The 23,737-nt window shown below is 48.1% G+C and overlaps 3 protein-coding genes across 3 annotated transcripts; 2 read left to right on the plus strand and 1 right to left on the minus strand.

Annotated features, from left to right (window-relative positions):
• The first annotated feature begins 1,308 nt into the window (after positions 1 to 1,308).
• On the plus strand, positions 1,309 to 4,684 carry FICD (FIC domain protein adenylyltransferase). The gene is made up of 3 exons (XM_065739269.1): positions 1,309 to 1,393; positions 1,630 to 1,971; positions 2,742 to 4,684. The coding sequence occupies exons 1-3, from the start codon at positions 1,309 to 1,311 to the stop codon at positions 3,815 to 3,817; spliced, it is 1,503 nt and encodes a 500-aa protein (XP_065595341.1). The 3' UTR covers positions 3,818 to 4,684.
• Positions 4,685 to 5,483: 799 nt separating this feature from the next.
• On the minus strand, positions 5,484 to 19,440 carry SART3 (spliceosome associated factor 3, U4/U6 recycling protein). The gene is made up of 19 exons (XM_065739298.1): positions 19,198 to 19,440; positions 18,249 to 18,375; positions 17,190 to 17,294; positions 16,749 to 16,933; positions 15,768 to 15,873; positions 14,887 to 15,011; positions 14,540 to 14,695; positions 14,125 to 14,263; positions 13,662 to 13,769; positions 13,370 to 13,447; positions 13,223 to 13,281; positions 12,386 to 12,495; positions 11,954 to 12,066; positions 11,549 to 11,625; positions 10,990 to 11,161; positions 9,831 to 10,279; positions 9,234 to 9,386; positions 7,469 to 7,656; positions 5,484 to 6,862 (listed from the first exon to the last, which is right to left on the minus strand). Exons 1-19 carry the CDS (start codon positions 19,369 to 19,371, stop codon positions 6,682 to 6,684), a joined length of 2,805 nt encoding a protein of 934 aa, XP_065595370.1. The 5' UTR covers positions 19,372 to 19,440; the 3' UTR covers positions 5,484 to 6,681.
• Positions 19,441 to 19,679: 239 nt separating this feature from the next.
• On the plus strand, positions 19,680 to 21,116 carry ISCU (iron-sulfur cluster assembly enzyme). Its single transcript, XM_065739332.1, has 5 exons — positions 19,680 to 19,760; positions 19,838 to 19,951; positions 20,162 to 20,272; positions 20,612 to 20,690; positions 20,908 to 21,116. Exons 1-5 carry the CDS (start codon positions 19,680 to 19,682, stop codon positions 20,997 to 20,999), a joined length of 477 nt encoding a protein of 158 aa, XP_065595404.1. The 3' UTR covers positions 21,000 to 21,116.
• Positions 21,117 to 23,737: the final 2,621 nt, after the last annotated feature.

Genomic DNA, 23,737 nt, shown 5'->3' on the forward strand with positions numbered 1-23,737 from the left:
TCCTTCGTGTGCACAGTGGCAATTTTATCCCGGGACAAACAGTGCCAGAAGGAAGCCAGAGCCAAGCTCAGCCTGAGAAGGTGTATTTTAATGAGTGCTGCCTCTAAACGCTGCAGGTGTCGGTTTCCAGGAGGAAGGTCCGCCACGCTGAGGTTTCTGCTGAGCAGCGAAATGAGTCAGTGCCACCTACCGGCTATGCGGGCTCTGCCCCTCCCACGGTCGCTCACTCAGACTCAAGTTTCGTTATAAAAACGACCTCGGGACCGCGGCGGTGCTTCCAGCATCCACCTGCAATGGGCACAACCAAGAGCACCTCCTGGAGTGCCAGCTCCTCCTGGAGGTTGGTGCGGGTCCCCATCAGAGCCACCCAGCTCCTGACAGGGCTGTGCTCAACCTGATTGAGAGCCGTGGGGATGCTCCAATGGCCAAAGCTTCGTATCAGGGCGATGGCTCTGTCACCTCTACGTGCTTACCCTTCCCCACGATCTTCTTTGGGATCCCCCTTTAACTATCTTTGGGGGAAAAAAAAAATCACAGACCATTGCAATGCACTGCATACTGGCAAGCCAGCGGCTCCACGGCTGCTGAGAGGTGTCACAGCCTCGATGAGACGCCAGGCACTTCTGGCTAGCAGCATCACTCTATTACATCAACTTTAACCGCTCAGCAGCTTCTAATTAACTCTGCAATTAGGCTCAGGTGCTCCATCAGTGAAGAAAACACACATTTCTGCAGGACCTTCCTCCAGAAGGGCCGGTGTATTTGCTCGGCCCTCCAACACGAGCTCTCCCCACGTTTCTCCTCCGGCACTAACGGGCTGCAGCGGCTCTGGGTTGTGCTGCAGGAGCTGCCCCGGGGCTCCATTTGCTGCTGAGGGCCTCTGAGCTGAGGTGCTGGCTGAAACGAAACCTGCTCCTGTCAGCCCTGGTAAACAACAACAAAGCACGAGGAGGGATGCCCAGAGCCGGCTCGGAGCTCGAGGAACGCAAGGACTCCCGCAGCCCAACGCCTGAGGATGGCAACGGAGACCCGGACCCGCGCAGGCCGCAGCCGTTGCTTAGCAACGCTGAACGCGGCCACGCTGCACTGAAAAGCAGGTGGCCCGCCCCCTCGTCCAGCGCCCGCTTTTCATTGGGCAGCTCTCTTAAGATGGACGTGAATTCTATCCAATCGTCGTCCTCCACGAGCCTCTCCCGTCCTGTAGGCGTGGCGCTACCCGGAAGAGGTACGCAGGAAGTGGACGGAACACGCTGGGGAAGGAAGCGCCGCGAGCACCAATGAGAAGAGAGAAGCGGCGCGGCTCATCCAATGGCAAAGCGCGGGGGGCGGGGACGCGAGTGGGCGGGTCTGCTGGGCTGGAGCCGGCATCGGGAGACGGAGAGACGCGGCAAAGGTGGGGAGGGGGCGGCGGGAGGGAAATGGGGTCTGCGAGAGGCTGAGGCTTCGGGGGGTGCGGCCTGGGGGCAGGCCGAGGGCTGCGGCTAAAAGGGCCTGAGCGGAGGGCAAGGCCCCTGGGGGAACTGAGGACTGAGGGTGAGGGGCCTGAGGGGCAGAGCAGGCCCTGGGGGGGTGAGGAGGAGGCACGGTGCCTGCCCCGTGGGTTCTGCCTTCAGCTGTTCCTGGTCGCAGGCAGAGGAAGCGCGAAGGGAGATGTCCGTCGCGTCGCCGCTGGAAGCAGGATGAATCTCGTGTCTATGGCGACAGAGCCTGAGCTGAAATGGGTTGCCCTGTGTGTCCGCGTCAGGTGGGCAGCCGTGCTCGTGCTGCTGCTGGGCTCCCTCCTGCTGTTGCTGCTGCCGCGGCCCGACGTGGAGGAGAAATGCCATGCGGTGCTCAGGGGGCTCTCCTTCCTGAGGAGTAAGCTGGGCACCGGCTATACCGGCGTCTCCAGGTACACGGGGCAGAGCACTGGGCTGAGCATCACCTCGCAGGGGCTGGAGCTGCTGGTGCTGAAGGGCAAGGCCTCCCCAGGTGAGTGTGTGTGTCCTGCTGCTGTGTGACAGTTGGACTCTGCGATCTGAGAGGTCCTGAATGGTTTTGTGGGGGATTCCCACCCTCTGCGTGAGCTTCCCCTTGTATCTCCAATGGCAGTGAACTCTTGCTAACCAGCTCCGAGCCGTAAATTACCAAGAGGTCACCCTTGCCCTTGCCAGGCAGCAGCCAGGCAGCATTCCGTGGCTGGGTGCTGCGCCAGTGGTTTCTGCAGTGCTGTGTCATCTCAGTTCTTCCAGGTGCTTGGTGTGGTGGTGAGTTCTGATGAGGTAACTGGTAATCCTGGCAACAGCAGGCTGCACTTAGTGGACGGGACATTCATTTGGAAAAGGTTCAGAGGAATTGTTATGATTCCAGCAGAGTATTGTTGTTCACGTTACAGATATTATTGCTGGGAAGATGAGAAACCTGTGCTGTTAGCAGCTGTGGAGTCTGCTCACAGCAAGGGAACTGGTGTTACAGCTGACAGAACATGCTCACAACTCTGTCCTCCCACACACAGCAGCCTGGTAGCCAAAGCTTGCTCTGCTAGGGTCAGGATGGCTGCCAATTCCTGCCAGGAGCAGCTCTGCTGCCAAATGCTCAGCCCGTGAACGTGGCCTGAAGCCCTCGTGCTCATGGTGGGAGCACAAGCTCTGTGAGGCCTCGCAGATAAGCTTTATTTAATTTCCTATCAGAGAACAGCGACCAGTCTGCAGAAGCTGGCGGTGGGATCCTGCGATCTAACTGCTCTTATCGTTGCGTTTCAGAGGTGAAGTCAGAAGCCAGAGCAGCTCTGAAGCAAGCCCTTGAAATGAAGCGCCAAGGAAAGCGAGAAAAGGCGCACAAACTCTTCGTATACGCCCTCAAAATGGACCCGGATTACGTGGATGCCCTGAACGAATTTGGCATTTTTTCTGAAGAGGAAAAAGACATTCTTCAAGCAGACTATTTGTACTCCAAAGCACTAACCCTTTCTCCCTGCAACGAGAAGGCTTTGATCAACCGGGACCGGACGCTGCCTTTGGTTGAAGAAATAGATCAGAGGTATTTCAGTATTATTGACAGCAAGGTGAAAAAGGTGATGGCCATCCCCAAAGGCAATTCCGCCCTGCGCCGAGTGATGGAGGAGTCCTACTATCACCACATCTACCACACGGTCGCCATCGAAGGGAACACCCTGACGCTGTCAGAAATACGACACATCATCGAGACCAGGTACGCTGTTCCTGGAAAAAGCTTAGTGGAGCAGAACGAGGTGATCGGCATGCACGCCGCTCTCAAATACGTCAATACCACGCTGGTGTCACGGATAGGCTCCGTGACCATCACTGACATCCTGGAGATACACCGGAGGGTGCTGGGCTACGCTGACCCCGTGGAGGCGGGGCGGTTCAGGACCACGCAGGTGTTCGTGGGGCATCACATCCCCCCACACCCCCAGGACGTGGGGAAACAGATGCAGGAGTTTGTGCAGTGGATGAACTCTGAGGACGCCATGAGCTTGCACCCCGTGGAATTCGCTGCGTTAGCCCACTACAAGTTGGTCTACGTCCATCCTTTCGTCGATGGCAACGGGAGGACCTCACGGCTGCTCATGAACCTCATCCTGATGCAGGCAGGCTACCCGCCCATCACCATCCGCAAGGAGCAGCGGGCGGAGTACTACCACGTCCTGGAGGTGGCCAACGAGGGCGACGTGAGGCCCTTCATACGCTTCATAGCCAAGTGTGCTGAGACCACGCTGGACATGCTGCTCATCGCTACCACGGAGTACTCCGTGGGCTTACCCGAGGCCGAGGGCAGCAGTGCCGGCTGCCAACAAACCATCCCTGTCAAGACCTGAAGGCTGTGGACGCGGAGAAGGCAGGGAACACGGGGCTGAATGGAAGCCATGCTGCTCAGTATTCCTGCGGGGACGTGGTTTGACAGGACGTGTCACTCTTTAGCATTTCATTTATTTAAAAGTCTCTTATATTTGATTAAATTAATATAATTTATTTATATACGTTATGCCAAGCTGGACTGTTGATTTTGACTGTGTGCTGTAACTTGCCTGTGCTACAGCAGGAGGTGTAGAAGTAGAAATCACTTCTCCATAAAATTAAGCATTGAGAAGCTGCTTCCATCACTGCCCTACACCAGGTCAGTCAGCAGCAGTGTCTTACCTTGTCATGGAGCTGCTGGGTGGGACAAGGCCTTAAGAGTCGCTGCTCTCACACTACCCCTTCACTCTTGTTCAAAACCCAAAGCCTTTGCAGTGACAGCATGCTCCCAGCTGCATCAAGCTGGCTTTCTCTTTTCACATTCAGCCTGAAAAGATGAGGAAGAAGGCTCTCTGCAGGGCAGCAATGGCATTTCTCCCTTCCTGTTTCTGCTTTCAGTAGCACTTTGCATATTTACTTTCAGTTGCCTTTCCTAGGGTGAGAACGTGCAACAAAGGAGAGGAGTTTGGTTTATGATTACAGATCACGTGACTGGAACAAGACAAGAAATGCTCCCTGACTTGCTTCACTGAACAGCAAGGTGCTCTTGCTATGCTTTCAGCAGGACAATTTTGTGCTGAGACCACGCTTCAGATCCCCCCTCAGCAGGCAGGTCCCTGGGAAGCTGCAGCTGGCTGCAGGTTTGTGTTCGGTGTTTGAAAAGAGCTTGCTCCTGCAAAGCTGCGGGCAGAAAACATCACTAGACATGAGACCGCCTTTACGTACCGTGCTGTTTTGCTAAGAATTCATACAGTGAGTTTAACTAAAATTCAAGTTCCCTAAGCTTCCACATTCCTGTTTTTCTCCACTCCAGCACTTACCTGCAAGGTAGTTATGATGCATTTTATACAGCAGACAACAAGACAGGACTGGGAGTTACCTGTGTTGTGCAGCACCAGCCTCTCATATATTGATTACTGCTGACAGGGAAACTCAACAAGTGTTCTATTTTTACAAAGCATGCTTATTTTTGTAGTGCAATGTGAGTATAAAAGTATTCTGCACTTTAGAGCTCTGGAAAAAAAAGTTCATTTTAGTAACAGATTATTAATAAAGTATTTTAATATTAAGTCTGCAGTGAAATCAGAACTGTTCACAGCTCAGTTCCTGGAGTAGTGAGTTATTACAGGAGGGCACAGCGTGGTGCCCTGAACAGCACGCAGCTGTACTGCAGCACAGGGCTCTGAAACAGCAAGTCCAACTTCAGCAGCCAAAGGAAACTCAGTTAATCACTCCTCCTTTGTGCCTGCCTGACGTCAGGGTGAGGGAAGCATCCGGATACTACCAACCCCAAAAGTTAAAGCTCTGTATTAGATTGTTATTAGGATGCCACTAAGCAGGTTGAGACCTCACGTTGCTGCTTCATTCTGAACCATCAGCCCAGGCCTGGGGCACAGGAACAGATGCACACTGTACTACAAAACAAGCTCCCCAGGAGGATTCGGGCCCTTGCTCTGTTACCCACACAACTATTCTACACAGCAACAAAGCAAACAAAGTAAAGCCAAGTCAAACAAGCACAGAACGTAAGCACTGAAAATAGTGTTTATTTGCAGCAGTGCTTTATGTTGTACAAGTGAACTCGGTGCTGCTCTCCCCCTCACGTTCGAACCCCACCAGTGCTGACTTCCAGTGAGCAGCAGGTTGAGATAAGCAGTAATATTTCTACCCAAGATCATGTACCAGGTTATTTTCAAGTCTGAGGTGATTACTGAAGTGGTTTCAAGATACTCATACTAAATGGAACGAACTACTTAAAGGTATGCAAGTGACACTGTATCTCAGTGCACCTGAGAGGTGAGGTACATCAGTATTAACTAGCTGCCATAGGATAAGTGCAATTCCAACACCCACATTTCAACAAAAGCAACAGTATTTATAGAAAACCTTTGAGAACTTGAGTTTAATAAACTGGGAAACTTCAGCGTGCACTTCACATTTGTACAAAACCATACAGAAACCACCTGCAAAAGATAGATGAACTAGCTAGCAAAAAAACAAACAAAAAAATGGTCCTCAGCAAGAGCATGTACAGCTGTCATGGGGAAAAAATACCAGGTCTAAGTATTATCTCATGACACTTAAAAATAATCTGAATGTCTTTTACAAATACACAATATAAAAAACGGGTCAACTTGAACAGAACGTTAACTGCATACATTTCTATTTGTGTATATACACATACACAAATGTATAGAAACTCTCCCAATACTAAAATAGGCCATTGTGGTGAAGTTACTAGCATTTGCCACCTAACTCTTCATGAAAGGAGATCAATGTGTGAGCATGTTTGGGTGTAAAATGGGTCTGCTGTCAGAGAGAATGACTACAATCACAATCGGAGCTTCTGAGCAGTGCATCTCGACCAGGTTATCTCTAGGCCTGCATGCTGCACCTCATTCATTAATGAAAGAGAAATACCTGTAGGGTATTCAGAAAACGGTGTGGCATCCAACCTGCACAGGAAATGTTTCCTCCCTCGTTACCCTCAATATGAGGGACCACATAACGCCATTATACCAGAACATAGTACAACTCTGCTCTTAAAAAACAGAGGGAAATGGACGTGCTCCATCCCACACTGATCTTAATGAATGCAGTAGTCCAGAACAGTATTTACACGTGATTGTGACTGGCGTTCTCTCCTTGCTAGCATAAGGACACAACATGGCTTCCAAAAAGGCATTTCACATTTTACCAGCTCGGCTGACTGCAGACCATTTGCTCACTTGTTCAGTAGCATCCTGGCAAAATCAGCATTGGACATCTTTTTAGGCTCCTCAGTGGGTTCAGATGAAGTTGCTGGTGAATTCTGGACCATCCCATTCTCAGCCTTAGCCACAGGATTGCTCTGGCGCAGCAACGCTCGAGGCATCATGGAAAGCTGTGTCCTCCCCTTCCCACGCCTGGAAAGCAAAAAAAATGGCACTTAAAAACATCCTAATGCTCTGTGAACACACTGTTTTAACCTAGGGAAACAGAAAGGGCTTTGCTTGTTACAAGGAACACCCCTTTAATATTACTCTTGCTGTTTGTTTCAGTAGTAAGCAGTGCAAAGCTTCCAGTGGATGCCCTTTGAAACAGCATTCCTGAGTCCTGACAGAAAAAAAATGCCTGCTGGTTTCCAGAAATTGAAGCTCCATGTTTTATCCACAGGGCACATACGGTGCAGCAGCAATTGCAAGCAGCAAGAGCACTTGGGAGGAAGAAAGAGCAGCCTCAGAGCTCAGTGTGAACAGTCAGCTCTTTGGAACAAGAAGCTGTGGAAGTTGAAAGGGCTCCTGTATGAACATCAGGCCACGAGACGCCCAATGTATGCTCCTGGCCACTACAGACCTACCTCTATTGCTAATGTGAAGAAGAAAAGCCTGCTTTTTCCTCACCAATCACTTGCTAATTATCATTTAGTACCTTTCAGACGTTCCTTCACATTCTAAGAGGGTTTTGCCTACAAAGAAACCCAACGTTTCCTTTCTAAGCCCTGCCGAGCTGTCTCCCCTGCCCGCACTCACGCTCCATAGATCTGTCGTGGTACTGCAAACTGGGAGGCTCTGCCTGCCTCAGCCTTGTCAGGCAGCTTTCGGAGAGGTGGGTTACTGATGGCCACCTTGATGACGTGCTCCTTAATTGTCAGGCCATCCATTTTCAGCACGGCCTGCGAGGCCTGGGCTTCGTTTTCATATTCCACATAGGCCAGGCCCTAAATAAGGAAAGAAGACACCCACATTAGTTTTAGTGCTTCTTTGTGACAGCTGGAATGGAATACACCACACAGAAAGTGGAACTAAACGTGGCCTCAGGTCCCAGTATTCTTCACGACTAACAAGGGAAATTCTTACCTATGCAAATCTACAACCTGCATTCTTTCTTCAGGTCTGATTTATAGAAAAGGTATTTAATAAACAAGATTCGATAAAATACAATTAAGTACTGTCTCAGCAACAAAGCTTCACTTTCAAACATACATTAGACATACACTCAGGATAGATCTGGTATTGGACTGATGTGGGTTCACAGGGGGGAAAACGAATGTACACAGCTAGAACAGAAAGATGCACTCAAACTCTGTGATTTTCCACCACACTACAGCTTGCATCCACAGGAACAAGCCCACAATATAGGGCCAACTTATTTTCATGAAGAGTAAAACCCACCCCAAGCAGCTCTCACAACACAAAGGCACTGCTCCTAAGAGACTGGAATCGCTGCCTCCAGAATAGAGGCTGATGACAAAAGCCTTCTTTGCAGGAAACAAATCTGAGCCAATGTCACAAGGGATCCGCTGCTTACCACCTGCCACTGGTACACCTTGAGCAACGGTGTCTTATTTCCAGCAGAGCAAAGGAAAAGGCCTCCCCTTGGCATCTGCTGTGCCTGGCTGCTGCTACCAGGGAGTGCACCACAGCTGGGAGGCATCACCTCCCAGGTCTCCTACTGCTATTCTTAAGCACCACTCAAACCCTTATTGGATTATCTAGCTTCACAGGGCTGGAAATACATCAGGATTCATACAGCATTCAGTTCTAGTTTACTTGTGATTTAAATCATAGCTCTCACAGCAGAGAACATGGACTACACAAGACTTGGGATACCAAAAGAACACTCCTTTAGAAGATGCATACAACAGGAACTGTATTTCAAACATTAACAGGAGTTAAAAATCCATTTTAAAACACATATACATCACCACCAGGATGGTATCTGTTGGAAGTGTCTGGATGTCAGCCACAGCAGAGCTCTCACGTGGGATTTTGGCAGAAGAGCCACTGGTTTAGTTCTTATTTAACAAACACCCATTTATTCCAGCACGGAAAAAGCAACTGTCAGAGAGGTGTCTCATTTCTAACTGGCAAATCTATTACTGCACCAGGTGCCCTGAACAATAGCATCACAAAACTGCAGACAGAGAAGGAAGGGAATCAGTTATACCAGGTGAACCCTATCCAGTCAGATACTTCAGACACAAACTTTCTTTCCAGGATTACTAATGCCTCTTCTTTTCTGATCTGAAAATGCTGTAGATAACACCTTCCTTCCTCCTCATTTACACCATACACTTCTCTTAAGCAATTGAGTAAGTATTTCAGCAAAAAAAATGATTCTTATTGTCCTCTTTTTCTTATCTGTTGGAATAAAACCACACTGGGTTGTACAAAGGTTGACAGCCACAATTATTGAGGGCATTTGCATTAAGCTAGACCTGCTTTTTGCATCCAGATCTTATAATGAGTTTCTTCTTGAAGGACTTCATTGAAATTAAGAGTTAACAATACCTACCTTGGGTTTTCCAGCTCGGTTGGTGACCAGCCGGATGTCTTTCACATTCCCATGAGCTTTACATATATCTTCCAGCTCTTCCTTAGTGCAGGAAAATGGCAAACCAGATATAAACAGTTTGTGTTTCTCCAGTGTGGTACTATACCTGAACACCTGAAAGAAATTAAAAGGGTGTCAGTTCTCAAATCAGTTAGAAACAAAGGGAATTTCAACCTATTATAAAACACTCAAGTGCCTGAGGTTATGTTCCTGTGATTAAAAATAACAACAACCCATTAAAGCCATGAGCAGCATCTTGACAGATTGACAGTGATGCCTGCTTAGGAAGCTGGGTACATCACACTATTAACAAGGTGCTCAGATTATTCAAAGGTTCACAGGAATCTGCTAACATCAATCCTAGTTTATGCCAAAGTCACACAGCATACAACAACTCCTAGAAAACGTGGAGACGTTACCATTCCAAATTAATACAAGATGAACTCATCAGATGCAAGAACTCCAGGAGCAGAATGTCCTGCCAGCTTTCCAGTGCAGTGCCACTGTTCAACTTATTCCAACACATTCAACATGCTATTGAAAGAACAAAAAGTTTACCTTAAAGTCTGGATTCTTGTTCTTGTCGACACAAGGAGAAACAAACATAGGTCTTCCCTCCACAACTTTACGATCCAGCCCAAGAGCTTGCAGAGCACACTTCTCATCCTTGAACTCTACATAGCAGTAGCCCCTGAAAGTCCCCTTGTTGCTGAACACTGGACGGATTTGTGCTACCTCCCCACAGCTCTCAAAGAGCTCTCTCAGTTTCACTTCGGGATCTGTCATGCTGTAGGAAAGGTTGCTGACAAAGACAGTGATGTTATCTTTAGTGCTGTCGTGCAGAACTTTTGGGATGTCTTTTCGGCTGGTGGAGGGCTTTTCCTTTTGGTTAGTGGGATGATCTGGTTTCTCAGGTCCACTTCTTCCAAAGAGCCCAGTTTCTAACTCCATGTCTTCTTCAAGAAGCAAACCATCACCATCTCCCTTATGTCTCTTGCTGGGTTGCTCTGCAGATGAATGAAATTCAAAGCCTTACTAGTAGTAAAGTTATAACGTTTCATTCCTCACTCTAATTAGCTTGTCCTCCGCTACCAATACGGAATCTGGAAATAGCAAATATGGATGAAATCAAGAACACAATGACAGATCTCACAGACAAAATAGAAACCTCCCTCTGGTTCTTATTAATAGCTTGACCAAGACAGCAAGGACTTAAATGGAAGTGCTAAAGATATTTCTTCTGTTTTTCCATCAGTTACAACTACTGACTCACGCTCTCTTTGCCTAAAAGGATCTTTAACTAAAATAAATATATAAATGAATATTAAAAACCCTAGTAACAGCAATCTTAAATCTTATTACCACCTTCCAGGAGACTGCTACACTACTGAGCAACCCAATTTAGATCGATGACTGCATCATTTAACAGTCGAATCATTAGAAAAAAAAATCTTTTATTTCAGATAAATACTGTGTTGATATCTTTTAAAATCTACAGTAGCTTTTTTTTTTTTTTTTTTTTTTTTTAAACATACACACTTCTGGCCAATAAAAACCATTTAGTTTTGCTTTCACTTCACAATACAATGAAGATCTGCTTGGGAAAAGAGCCCTTGAAAAGACAGCAGCTCTAAGGGCACTTCTCCATCTGCCTTCATCTGCAGGCAGACAGCTGGTAGCACCCTCTGTTGCCAGAAAACTGACACGCATTTTTTACCTTCTTCCTCTTCTTGTCCCCATTCACCCTCATCATCATCATCTGCTTTGCGTTTTTCACCAATTCTATTTTTTTTGGCCTTTTTGGAAGCTTTCTTTTCTGCTCGAGATTGCTTTCGTTGCTCAGCTTTCTCCTCCTCCTGCCTTGCCAGAGCAGCTTCTTTCTCAGCAGCCTAAGAACAAGCAAGATTTTTTTTTAGATTGCAGAGCATTCTCACACACTGGTTTTCCTGTTTGTTTGTTTCTTTTCCTTACTGAACTTGCAGGGTTTTCTCCTAAGCTACATTACACAAACTAATAGGATCATCCTTTAAAGCACATCTCAATTGTTTGCTCTTATAGCTTTCCTGGAGCACTCACATTATTCTTACTCATCCAAGTGCCAAAAGGTGAAAGATAAAAGAGCATCAAAAAGAAGTTAACCACATTTTAAAATGAAAATCAATAGTTCCGAAGCTGCAAGACAATTTGGGCTTATCTACATGAACCAACATTAGAAATTCATGGTTGAACAGTAGGTATTTCCTATAAACTGCTTAAGTAATTCACAAAGTTCTGACCTTTGCTCTTTGTTCATTAACTCGAGCTAATCTGTTTTCTGTTTTTTGAACAGCTGCATCCCAGTCTTCCAATGTCCCTAGAAGATTTAAAACAAACAAAAAAGCACCTTGCATTCAGCCTTCCCATAACTTGAAAACAATTCTAGAATAATGAGAATCTCTGAGTTTGCAGAACTAACTCTCCTATTGCCATTAGGCATGACAATTCTAGATATAAATGGTAGCCTTCAAAGCAAACAAAACCCAAGCAGAGCAGAAACCTCTCATATATCATACAACACTTCAGAAACGCACAAAAAAATCCAACCAATTGCAGCTGGCTCTCAGTCAGCCCAGAGAAGGGAAAAGTTCACAGTCCTCGTACACTACCTAGACTGTAAAATGAAACAACGTGCAGTTTGTTACCTTCTATCCTTTCCAGCGTGAGCAGCACCTCGCAGACGTGCTCTGGATAGTCACTTGTGCACTGCACTGCTCGATGCAAGGCCTTCCTGCAGTGCTGGGTGTCACCATGAGCTCTGCGGTGTACAAAGTGTGGCAGTAAGGAGGCAAACCTCCACATGGAGGCTGCAAAGCTGGACTGTTAACTGTGTTCCATGCAGACCCTTCCCCTCCACCCCCAGCTAGCTCACACTATGCTTGCTTGCTGCAACGTTTCTAAAATATACTCCACAGCCCTTTTCTGATAGCCACAAAAGCACATCATAAACCCTCATGCAGTACATCCATGCTGAACATACCAATCTCATCTCCAACAGATGAGCAAATTAAAAGAAAAAAAATACATACAGATACACTCACATATATACACACACTTCCCTCCAGCCAAGCTCTCACCTTTCCAGGTTATAATATTCCAGCCACATGTTAGCATACTTGGCATTCCCTTTAGTCATAATGTTGTCCCAGAGCTCTCTGGCCTTCTGCATGTTGTTACATAAGCGGGCCTGAAAAGCAGCACTCAACATGTTAGTCTTATCAGTTTAAGATTATTTGTTCAACACCACATCCCTCCCTGCCATCCCTATTGTCTCCCCATCAGCCAAAATACTAAGAATCAACAAAGAATCCTCCCCCCCAAAAAACCCCAAACCTCCAAACATAAAAACTCAACCCACCTAACACCATGCATACAAACCCAGCAAAAGGAAGAGAACACCTGATGTCATCCTACCACTGAGCAACACCTCCTGTGCCCACTTGTTCCATCAGTCTCAGTTTCTGGCTCCCACAGGTACTTTTGGTCATCATAAAACATTGGAGATAACTTTCTGAACTTTTCCTTCGGCCTTTATTGATTATTGTACCTAATACAGCACACTGATACCAGTACTAGCTTGAAATCAGCTTGTGTAGGCAGCATTAGATTAGGGAGAATTCAAGGCAACTTTCAGACTTAAGTATTCAGCTTCAAGTCACCATGGCTAACCTGCTGACCAAGTTACTCCCATGTCTGTACTGCAGAGCAGACACAGCAGTACAGACATTCTAAAAAGCCCTGATGACTTTCTCTAACATACTCTGGGATGTCCTGCCATTATGTGCAAGAATGGAAGAAGAAACTCGCTGAAGGAAAAAAGACAATGTACAAGAAAACTGCCTTCAATAGTTGGAATGTCTGAAAAGAAACTCCTCTTGGTCTAGTAATTAAAACAGAACAGATAAAAGCACCACCTCAACCCTTGCCCAGTTCTGCATGATGGTACAGGATGGATCTCCACTTTCACTGAAGCCTGGGAAGAAAAAGAAATACTGTTTGCAAACAGCTCTTAAAAATGTACTCTGAGCAAAGCAGGTGATCCATTGGATCATTTCACTTACGCTCTTCTACTTCTTGTTTCAAGTACTCCACAGCACGTGCAAACGCAGACCGCAGCTCTTCTAGTTCTTTACTCGAGTCTTTGGAGAAAAGAAATGCCTTAAAACTATACATTTCTTACCTCCCCCTCCCCCAGAACCTTTCCACTAACACCCTTGGATGATTTTACTTTGCTAATTGGGGGAGAAAGTTTTTTGTGAGGTATGTTTTTCTGTATGTTTGTTTTCCATAGAAGTTCTGTGTGTCTGAAATTGTAGCAGCAAACAAATGTATATTCAAACATGCTGTACATACCTTGTGTGAAATCCACCCTTCTTCTTAGGTAATCAAGATAGGCCTGCCAGATTTCTACATAATCTGTTGCCTGAATAAAGCCTGCATTCAGAGCCTTTTCAAACATGTCTGAAAGTGGAGGGGAAAAAAAAAAGACAAATACGTACTTCCTTTTCTATTACATTCCAAAGTATAAGACAAAATACAAGACAACCAATTTACTACATGCAGGACAAGAAATTCACTGTAAAGCCACTTTAATTCAGCAGTGCTCAAGCAAAGTTTAAATGAAGCTCTTGCTCAAAGGTGAAGCTGCTTAACAAAAAGAGCTGTACCCCAGAAGCACGCTACTGTAAACTGCATCAGTTTTAAGACTGCTGCAGAAGGGTTACAACAAACTCTCCAGGTCACACATCATTTAGAGTACAGCAAACCATTCTGTACTGTAAAGAAATTTTGTTTTGTTGAGATCATCTTTCCTTACCAGAAATAATGCAGTGATCAACTCCATGCCTCTCCATTGCCAAAAGATACTGAATCCAGAGCCCAACTGTCCAGGGACAGTTCCTGACAGCACGGTCATGAGCAGACAAAACCAACTCTTTCACTTTCAGCTGCCGGTCCTGAAATAATCACACACCAAAGTTTTAAGCTCCAATCAGCCAAGAAAACCCACCCATGATAAATAAACGAGCTAACACCTTAAAAAAACTATTTTCATCTTATATTTGAAATCTAAGACAGGATTGGCATTTTAGATTAGATACACAGAAGAACTCAGTGAATGCCCTCAAAATAGAAAGGAGGAACAAAACAACTCTGTGCCACGTTAAGTCTGGGGAAGACACACAAAAACCCACATGGAAAACAAAACCAAGATCTCTTCTTTCCTTCCTTACCAAGTACTGATTGTAGCGTGCCCAAAGGTCTGGTACGAGGCAGTTCTCAGCCAAAGCCCTCTCGTAGATCAACTGAATGCGAGCTGGATCACCAGCTTTCATCTCAAAATCAATGTAAGCTTGGTATTCTGCTAGCTTCGGTGTTTCAGCACCCAGCTATAGGTTATGAAAGATAAAAATCTCCTCAACAAAGCATGATTCAAACAGTTCAAATGACTCAGTAGGTCCTGCACATTTCAAACCTGAGCTCGGCCTCTAAATATCAACTGCTTCATTAGTTTTAGTGCTGGGAACTAGACACCAGCTTTTGATTTAACTCTTGCATTTAAAGGAAGTAACAGCATTACCAGTGCCTCTTCGTATGGTTTACACTTCTCCAACTGCTGCAGGGCTTTTTTGTAGCTTTTTATTGTTGTTTCTGGTATTGGATCTTCAGACCACTCCTCATATTCAGCATACGAAGCCTCCATATCTGTTAAAACAGACATGAAACTCAATGGACTAAATAATCAGAATTCCATCTCTACTTGATGCTAGCACATCCATATTTCTGTTTACAGTTTTGTACCTTAACTGTCACACTACCACATGGTTAAAGGGTTCAGACACTTCAGCTTACACATGTAATTTGAACAAAAATTCAGGACAAGCTGTTTAAAAGCTGACAACTTTGCAATACAAAACCCAAGTCGCAAGATTTTCCCAGGGCTTTCAAGAAGAAACCAACTTAGATTCTTTCAATATGCAACTGAAGCTTAAGACCTGCACCACCTTTCTTCTGTAAGCAGATAAAGAAGCAAGAAAATGGATCTGAGGAGTTCAAAGTATGAAACTGATACAGCAGGACTATCAATCCAGCTGTCAGCACGTGTCATTTAGCTGCCAGCCAAGGTTCTTATACAGTGAGCTTCTCAGCTGAATTCCTAGCTCCTAATGGCCATGTCTGTGTTCATTACTTGTACTTTAAACAGCCTAAATGACCTCAAACTACACACCAAAGTAAAACAAAGAAACAACCCAAGTTTCAAGGACCAGGAGTATTTCTGACCAAATAGGAAACGTGCATCATTCAGAAGCCCCAAAGACGGGCAAACACCATTGACTTGTGAATACTCAAATACCACAGCTGCAATTTGTGTGGCTCCACCAGAAGAATAATCACAATTAATGCCTACTATGCCATACTACAGTTTATCCATGCCACCTCCCCAAGTGCACAGGCTCTCACCTAACAGTGGGATCCCCAGCTGACGCCTGAACAGCGTGTGGATCCTCTCAAGCTGGCTGCACAGCATCTGCTGCTGCTCAGGAGACGGAACACTGCCAGGAGCTGGCTGCAAACAAAAGGACTGAAATTAATCTGCTCCCTGATTAAAGCCTGAGCTGAAGAACACGAGGGGGTATTGTTTATGGGCTGGGAACTGGGCACCAAATCGTTGAATTGAATTGCTGAAGAACACACATGGCTGACTTGCATTTCGTGTGGCTGCTGTGAAAGGTAAAAGTTGGAAACTGCTGGAGTCAGAAGCTGATGGGTGTACAAAGCCAGTGAAAGCAGACACACTGGGAAATGACAGCCTGGAGAAAAACAAACAGCGTGTGATCACACCAATTCCCAAACACACTGGACTGCCAGATAGGTTTTCAGTAAATCCTTGGTGCTCGCAGAGATGTAAACAGAAAGGAATCTGGAAGTTCCAAAACAAGCAGAAAATAATTCTCCCATTACTCCTCTGATTGGGCATTTCATTACTGATCAACTTCCATATCTTACGTAGCAAGCTACAAGGAAGCAGAAATATTCACATTCTGGACACCTCGCAAAGTTTTTGAAATATAAAAGGGTAAATCAGTGAATAAATTCAACACTGAGATGCAAGGCAGTCTGGAAACGCAAGCATGATTGATCATGGGCAAAAAAATTCAGAACAATAATGCTAAATAGCAAAGCTACTTAGTCTTGTCAGATCAACTAATGAAGCAGAGAAGTTTTATGATCTTACTTTAACACGGCTCCACTCTTACACCAGGTAAACACACAGATCTGACTGTTTGACCCGGGGAAAAACGTTTCTACAGCTGAAAAGAAACAACTGAGTGACACCACCGCCTCTTTCCTCTAAGGAGACTGATGATGGAGCAGCGTAAGGTGACCTCCTAAGCTACATCACAGCTTCTTACTGGCAGCAGCCCACCAATCCAGGCTCACCTGTGCTGTTTCCAGGATGGCATTCTCAAACTCACGGTATGCTTCCCACAGAGCTGTTCCTTTTGTCACGTGCAGCCCAACTGCTGTTAACGCTCTCTCAAATATCGAGCGAACTTTCTCAATTCCTCCTTCCTGACCAATGCCACCAATGGAGTACTGGGCATATTCCAGCCAAATTTCAGGGCCTAACCAAAGTTATGAGAAACAGATGAGTTAACGTCCTCGAAAATAGAAAGGCAACCAAATACCTATCAAAGACATAATAACTTCCTTTGCCGTTCAGTGTAGCAGACCTTTAAACGGTCTTTAATTCCCACACCTCAGAAAATAACACCACTCCATTCTTGTATTTTTGATTCAATTTCTGCATTAAAACATCGTGAAGAAGCTTTCCTCGAAAATAAATTCTTAAGCTGGAGGCAGCACACGTTATAAACTTACAGATGTAGTCTTTCACAGCTCTCTCAAACAGCTCATAAACTTTCTCCCGCTCTGCGATTTCAGAAGCCATTTTTATCTCATCCTTCAGCCAGTCCAGCCAAATTTCTGAAACCAAGGAGTTTACAAGTCAACAATGCTTGTGAGTTTATAATAGGCTTAAAGATGGGGACAGAGACAATGGGAGAAAAATGTTAAGTCCCCACATCTATTCACAATGAAATGAAATGTTTGGTACTGATCTCTCCAACCTAGTCCTACACAAGCACATTTCTATTTAAAGAGAGATAAAGTGGTGAGCAGCAATTTATTAGCACCTTGCACAGAGAACACGTGTGCCTCCTGATGCCTCTGTGATTGCTGGTGCACACTTTTCCCCCCTTTTTACAACAATCAGTAAATGGCTTTAGAGGCAGCAAGTTCCCACATGCTTAAGAGGAAACCTTCATTTGTCAAGGCTGGAAGCCCACTGCCAAAACAGCCTCTGCAGTATCTACATTGTTGCTGTGTTAATTATGAATAAAAATTAACGCCTGCTTCAAGGGCTACCTACATCTTGCACAACACAGTATTTTGTGCTGCTTGCCTGGGAAATTTCACTTTTAGCAGCAGTGTGTCTGGCTCTGACTCACACCCCCTAAGTGACTGGAGCCATTTCAGTGCTGCTATCCCACAGCTGCACGTTATCAGCCCTACAGCAAAGGCAGCACTAGCAAACACATGCCTGCCCCTGAGCTACTGCAGCATGTAAGCAACTGCAGATGCCCCCTCCCACCACTTTCACCCTTTAGCAGGACCCTCAGGAAGAAGAAGGCAGGACAGCACAGATGCAAGCAGCAAGAACTCAGATTTCTGTGAGACTCACTGCCCTGCACCTGGCAAAGCCCAGGCTTAACACTGGCTATTTACACTCATTGCATTCAGAGCTTCAATCTGACCTTTCAGGCTGGAACGAAGTGGCTGAGACCTGGCACAAAGACATTTTTTTTCACTACTGAAATAATTTTATTTCACACTGATAATGCTTATTGATATCAGCTGCAAGGAGAAGCAGCTCCGTACCTTCAGTAAGTGGGAAGAGTTCACTCATCTTCTGCCGAGCTCTTCTGAGCTTCACCAGCTCTCCCTCCTGGCGGAGCAGCTTTATCAGATCCAAGTGGCAGTTGTAGTCAAAAGCATTGATAGAAAGCTTTAAAAAGTAAATAAAAGTTTTTAAACACATGCAATGGCAGAAAACCTTCAGCAGCGCAGAACTTCACGCTCTCTTCTGCGACATGCAAACCCCCCTCACCAGTTCAGTAACATTACTAAGACTGGAAAAGATCAGTATGACCACCAAACCCAACCCACTCCCACTGACCACGTCTCATAGTATCACATCTTCACAGTTCTTGAACGTTCAGGGATGGTGACCTCAGCACCTCCCCAGGCAGCCTATGCCAGGGCTCTGTCAATTTCATAGCAAATGAATTCTTTCTCATGGTCAGACAGAACTTCCTGGGTTCCAGTCTGTACCCGCTGCCCCTTGTCCTGGCGCTGGACAGGGTTGAGAAGAGCCTGGCCCCATCCTCTAGACACGGATAAGCACTGCTCCCTCAGCCTTCCCTTCTGCAGGAAGGACAGCCCCAGGGCTCACCAGCCCCCAGCCACCTCTGCAGCCCTTAGCTGGGCCCCCCCTAAAAAAAAACCAACAGAGCTTTAAAGCTCTGCTGAAAACTGAACTAACAGCTCCAAGGCCCGAGAGCCCCCGGGTACAGACACAGCGCTGAGCAATACCCAGAGAGCCCTCCTCCGTAAACGTGCCTTGATTCCTTCACAAACACGAAAGAGACCGCCGAGTTTCCTTTCAACGCGTGAGAGCCGCTCACTGAGGCTCTCTCACCCTCAAGCGAATTATAAATAAACGAATATAAAGGCACAGCCCGCACCGCAGGCGCCCAAAGGTGACCCCATCACCTCAGGAGGCGTTTCCAGGGGTTCACGACCAAAGCAGGGCACGGCCGGGCCCCACCTGCTCCTCCAGCCGCTGGATCTCCGCCTCGTTCTCCTTCTCCTCATCCTCGCCGTCGCCCGACGAATCCGAGTCGCCCTCATCCTCCGAATCGCCGCCGGACTCGGGGTCGCCCTCCGCCATGCGCTTCTCCTCCTCCTCCGCCGCCGCCGCCTCAGCTCCCGCCGCCGCCATCTTGTGCAGCTCGCCTCGCAGCCCGCCGCGCTCGGCCAGCCGCTAGGGCTGTCCGCAGCGCGCCTGCTCCAATATCTCACACTCTGCCCATATAAGCGCGGAGAAAAAGAGAACGATCAGCCCTCCCGGAAAGGCTCTGCGCTTCTCCGCGCTTCGCAGACACACAGAGCCGAGCAGCTCCGCGTTCTGCCCCTCGTAGCCTCGGCTGAGGCGCAGGCAGCACGGCGGACGCTTCAGGACCTTGAGAGCCAGGGGTCCTTCAGAAGGGGTGGGGGCGCGCGCCGCTGCCGGGTGCGGGCAGACGCAAGATGGCGGCGCTGAGGGCGGCGGGGGCGGCCCTGCTCCGGCCCGGGAGGGGCGCGGCGGCGGGGGTGGGCTATCACAAGAAGGTGAGGGGCGGCGGGGAGGGCCGCGAGCAGCCCGTGGCGGCCGTTGGGGAACCGATAGCCATGCGTTCTCCTTGCAGGTGGTGGATCACTACGAGAACCCGCGCAACGTGGGCTCTCTGGATCGCAACGCTAAGAACGTAGGCACGGGCCTGGTGGGCGCCCCGGCCTGCGGCGACGTCATGAAGCTGCAGGTGAGGGGAGCCCGGGCTCCCGCTGCTGTCTCCCTTCTTATGGCTGTGGCATAGCTTTCCCCTGTCACACACCCCCCACTCCCCCCCCGAGCCCAGCCACCCCCAAAACGCAGCCACCCCCAGCCCTGAAGTCACTCTCCTGTTCCCGCGTGGCTCCTGTGCCTCGTGGGGCCGAGCACTGTCCCTCTGAGGCCTCCGACGTTCCCGCAGGTGGAAGTGGATGAGAACGGCCGCATCGTTGATGCCCGCTTCAAAACTTTTGGCTGCGGCTCGGCCATCGCCTCCAGCTCGCTGGCGACGGAGTGGGTGAAAGGGAAGACGGTAAGGGCTTAGCGCGAGGGCCACGGTGGGGAGCAGGTACACACTGACACCTACTGCTGGGATCAGGGAAGGATGCCGGCCTAGGGAAGCACCCTCTAGGTGTGCACACGTGGAAGGAAGCTCAGAACGCAGTTTCGTCCTTCCCAGCCTGATTTCTGAAGTGGTGTTTGCCTTTCTCATGCTAGAACGCTGCCAGCACCCTTTACTGCCTTTGCAAAGTGTCACTTTGAGACACGAGATGTGGTTGTTTCCAGAGCTTTGAAGCACACCTGTAGCAAATGCCTTTGTAGTGTGTGTGTATGCATTAACTGGTGACTGCACCCTACCCACACATTTCAGGTTGATGAAGCGTTGAAGATCAAGAACACAGATATTGCAAAAGAACTTTGCCTTCCTCCAGTCAAACTGCACTGCTCCAGTAAGTAAAGAATCAAACAAGTTCTTATTAAAGAGCACGATGCATTGTGTGTTCTCCAAGTAAAGTTTCTGCACATAGAGCAGAGCTGAGGCTGACCCATAGAGGGGGGGCACTGCTTGGCTGCTTCTGCTTATACTGCATCCTTAGTTCCAAATGTCTTGTCACTGTTCATGAAGTACTTGTAAAACACATTGTTCTGTGCTTTTTTTTTTCCTAGTGCTGGCTGAAGATGCAATCAAGGCTGCCTTGGCTGACTACAAGTTGAAGCAGGATCCAAAGGAAGGAGAGTCAGAGCAGAAAGCTAACTAATTCCTGGACGGACTGTAGAGGTTGTCCTCATTCCAGTTAAATTTGCAGTGCAATTATTCTAGCTATTAATAGAAGCCTGTGCACTACTCAAGAAGCTGTAAGATACGCACAACTCAACGCACAATGTGTCACTGTTCATGTGTGTACAGCCACTCTGGTAGTGCTTAAACAACTGGAACGTGGGTATTGCAGCAGCCTCTGTCCTATTAGGACTGCTTTTGAAATATTAGTGTGGAGGACTGCTCCACTGCAGGGAACCCCAGTATCTTCTCACAGGAGGGAGAATCCTGCTGCTCCACTGTTGGAAGGGCTGCACTTTTTTCTTTTGGAATTGGTATAGTTTTGCCTCATGTTTGACAGAGTTCAGCAGGAAACGTTGCCTTGGTCTTGATGCTTATGTAAGATCTACAGATCACTTTGAATCAATGCAGTACATAAGTTTCGGGTGGTTTGTCTGCAGCTGTGTTGGAGTTGCATTTCCCAATCTCTGACCTCTCACATGCTGTCTGTCCCCTGTATCACGCTGCTCTCTGGGAGGAGCTGGGATGCTTCACCAGGCACTAGAGGGCACTGACTGTGCAACTGGGAGATGAGCAAACAGCAGCAGCTGTGGTTGGGTGCCAGGAAGTACAGACCCAGCAGCATTAGCAGGGCTTGTTTGTGTTTGTGTCCTCCAATAGCAGCAGAGTTAACACTGGAAAATCTTTTAAAAGCGTTCAGCCCTTGGGTTTGCCAAATAGTCTGGTAAGAGATTCAAACCCAGGATGCAAATAGCTTAACTGGGATGTAATGCTGAGGGGAACCTCCCTGGAAGAGCAGGGCTCAGTCTGTGCCCTCTGAACTTCCCCCACCCTGCTCAGAGCAGAGCTAGCAGCCAGCGTTCTTGTTACTAAGCCAGGGGCAAACAGGGATCCTCACCTGCTGCAAGAGCTGATTTGGGATGCTATCTCTGACAGCCTCTGTTGCTTGTAGTAGTTTAGGACTGGGTTCTCCTCAGCTGTGGAAGGAGATTCAGGAACAGCCTGGCAGACATCTCTCCTGAGCCTCTCTCTGTGCACAGCTAAGGCTGCTTCAACTGCTTTGCTGGAGGAGTGGGTCACAGAGAAAGCAGGGTTTGATGTTCAAGGAGTGGAGGATCTGCACACCCACTCCCCAGGAGCGTGGGGCACAGCTTCATTTCGGAGCAGCAGTGTTCTGTAGCCGTGCAGTGTGACTTACCCCCTGTGCTGCCCCGTGCCTCATGGCAGTGCTGGTTTCCAGGGGAGCATTGCCACAGCTTTTCAAATCAAAAGTAAACGCACTCAGAAATCTTTGCCTGCTCTTACAGATTTGAACATCCTCCCCCCACAACCCCACCCTGTCTTCCTTTCCAGTTTTCATACCTAAGATGTTTCACAGCTGCATTAAAAACAACACATTTGAAAAAAAAAAAGAATAACTGGCTCACTCTGGTTTCTGTCCACAACGTAATTATTTTTTTTAGTGCCCTAATCTGCCAAGCAGGGCATGTGCTCTTGCTGCTGCGGGGTGTGGTTGTCACAAAACAGCTTTCGTGGTCCCTCAGCCCAGCACCGCCCTGTGCCCGCTCGGCTCTGACCCTCACTGTCGCCCCTCCTGTCAACGAGGAATGTGCGTTGCTCCCTGGGAGCAGCTGTGTGATCCACCAGTCAAAAATACACAGGATCAGGGAAACTTCAGCCACCCACGTGCACTGTGGGGCAGAATGGGCTCATTGTGCTCACAAGAGCCCCTCGGGCAAAGAGCAGGAGGGAGATAAAAGCCGGCACTCTGCTGGGAAGGCTCTGCAGGGCCACGTTCCCATTTGCTTGTGGCAGGGATCTGGTGGGGCTCTGCCGACCCCACTGCAGCCCCACGGAGCAGGGAGGGGTGAGGTGGGAGTCTCAGCCCATTGCTGTTGGGGGGCTCCCTGCAAAATGCTGTCAGCTGGAGCAACAAGGATACACAAGCATGGGGTTACGTTGGCAGGAGGATGCAGGGATGCTGATCTAAAGACACAGGGACGTGAGGATAGGTAACAGCACACATAGTTGCTTTAAACCCAGGAGAGGTGGTGGGCACAATCCCGTAATAAATAGGGAATCCCCCCCACCCCTTTCTAAGGATCAGGACTCACCAGGCATCACAGAGGAAGCACTCTCCAGGCAGAGATGCTTCCCTCGTGGCTGCCAGCCCTTAAATGAGGTTAGGGAGGGGTGGGCCCTGGGGGTTCCACCCGTGAATTGCTCCCACCTGGACTCCACCAGGTGCTCAGTGCCTGTTTCAGGCCGTGACCTAACGGCTCCCACGAGGACACAGAGCTGTGCTGCCTCCCAGGCACAGCAGACTCTTGCCTTCCATCAGCTCGTCCTGCTGCAGGGCAGGGCGTGATGCTGCGTTCTCAGAGCAAACCTGTGGGCATGTTCCCGCAGGGGATGAGAGGTGCAGCACTGTGCCCTCCCCGTTAGCACTGCTGTGCGACGCCAGATAACGGTTTCTGAGAATTGAGTGCAGATTGTGCAGGAGATAACTGCTTGCCCTGGCTCTGAGGGCATCACCAGCAGTGAGCACGCGGCCGTAGGGAGCAGAACTCCAGGAGGGATCCCATTATTACTTTCTAAACAAAATATTTTGCTGCCTTCTGCGGTGCTGAGCCTCCCCTGCCCATCCAGGGAAGGATGGCACGGAGCCCGTGGCTTGCCTAATCTGACAGCTCCAGAAACACACGCGAGAGGAAGAAG

This window comes from Cyrtonyx montezumae, unplaced genomic scaffold (assembly GCF_038088225.1).
Source record: "Cyrtonyx montezumae isolate F1298 unplaced genomic scaffold, pur_monq_1.0 scaffold_23, whole genome shotgun sequence".
Lineage (NCBI taxonomy): Eukaryota > Metazoa > Chordata > Aves > Galliformes > Odontophoridae > Cyrtonyx > Cyrtonyx montezumae.

Excerpts from the sequence above, each read along its gene's own strand:
- SART3 (XM_065739298.1), bottom strand. The coding sequence starts at position 19,371 with ATGGCGGCGGCGGGAGCTGAGGCGGCGGCGGCGGAGGAGGAGGAGAAG. Across the intron at positions 13,770-14,124 it reads TGATCACTGCATTATTTCTG|ACATGTTTGAAAAGGCTCTG; the intron begins GTAAGGAAAGAT and ends CTCCACTTTCAG. Across the intron at positions 10,280-10,989 it reads GGGACAAGAAGAGGAAGAAG|AGCAACCCAGCAAGAGACAT; the intron begins GTAAAAAATGCG and ends ATTCATCTGCAG.
- FICD (XM_065739269.1), top strand. The coding sequence starts at position 1,309 with ATGGCAAAGCGCGGGGGGCGGGGACGCGAGTGGGCGGGTCTGCTGGGC. Across the intron at positions 1,394-1,629 it reads GACGGAGAGACGCGGCAAAG|GCAGAGGAAGCGCGAAGGGA; the intron begins GTGGGGAGGGGG and ends TCCTGGTCGCAG. Across the intron at positions 1,972-2,741 it reads GAAGGGCAAGGCCTCCCCAG|AGGTGAAGTCAGAAGCCAGA; the intron begins GTGAGTGTGTGT and ends GTTGCGTTTCAG.
- ISCU (XM_065739332.1), top strand. The coding sequence starts at position 19,680 with ATGGCGGCGCTGAGGGCGGCGGGGGCGGCCCTGCTCCGGCCCGGGAGG. Across the intron at positions 20,273-20,611 it reads AGTGGGTGAAAGGGAAGACG|GTTGATGAAGCGTTGAAGAT; the intron begins GTAAGGGCTTAG and ends CACACATTTCAG. Across the intron at positions 20,691-20,907 it reads AGTCAAACTGCACTGCTCCA|TGCTGGCTGAAGATGCAATC; the intron begins GTAAGTAAAGAA and ends TTTTTTTCCTAG.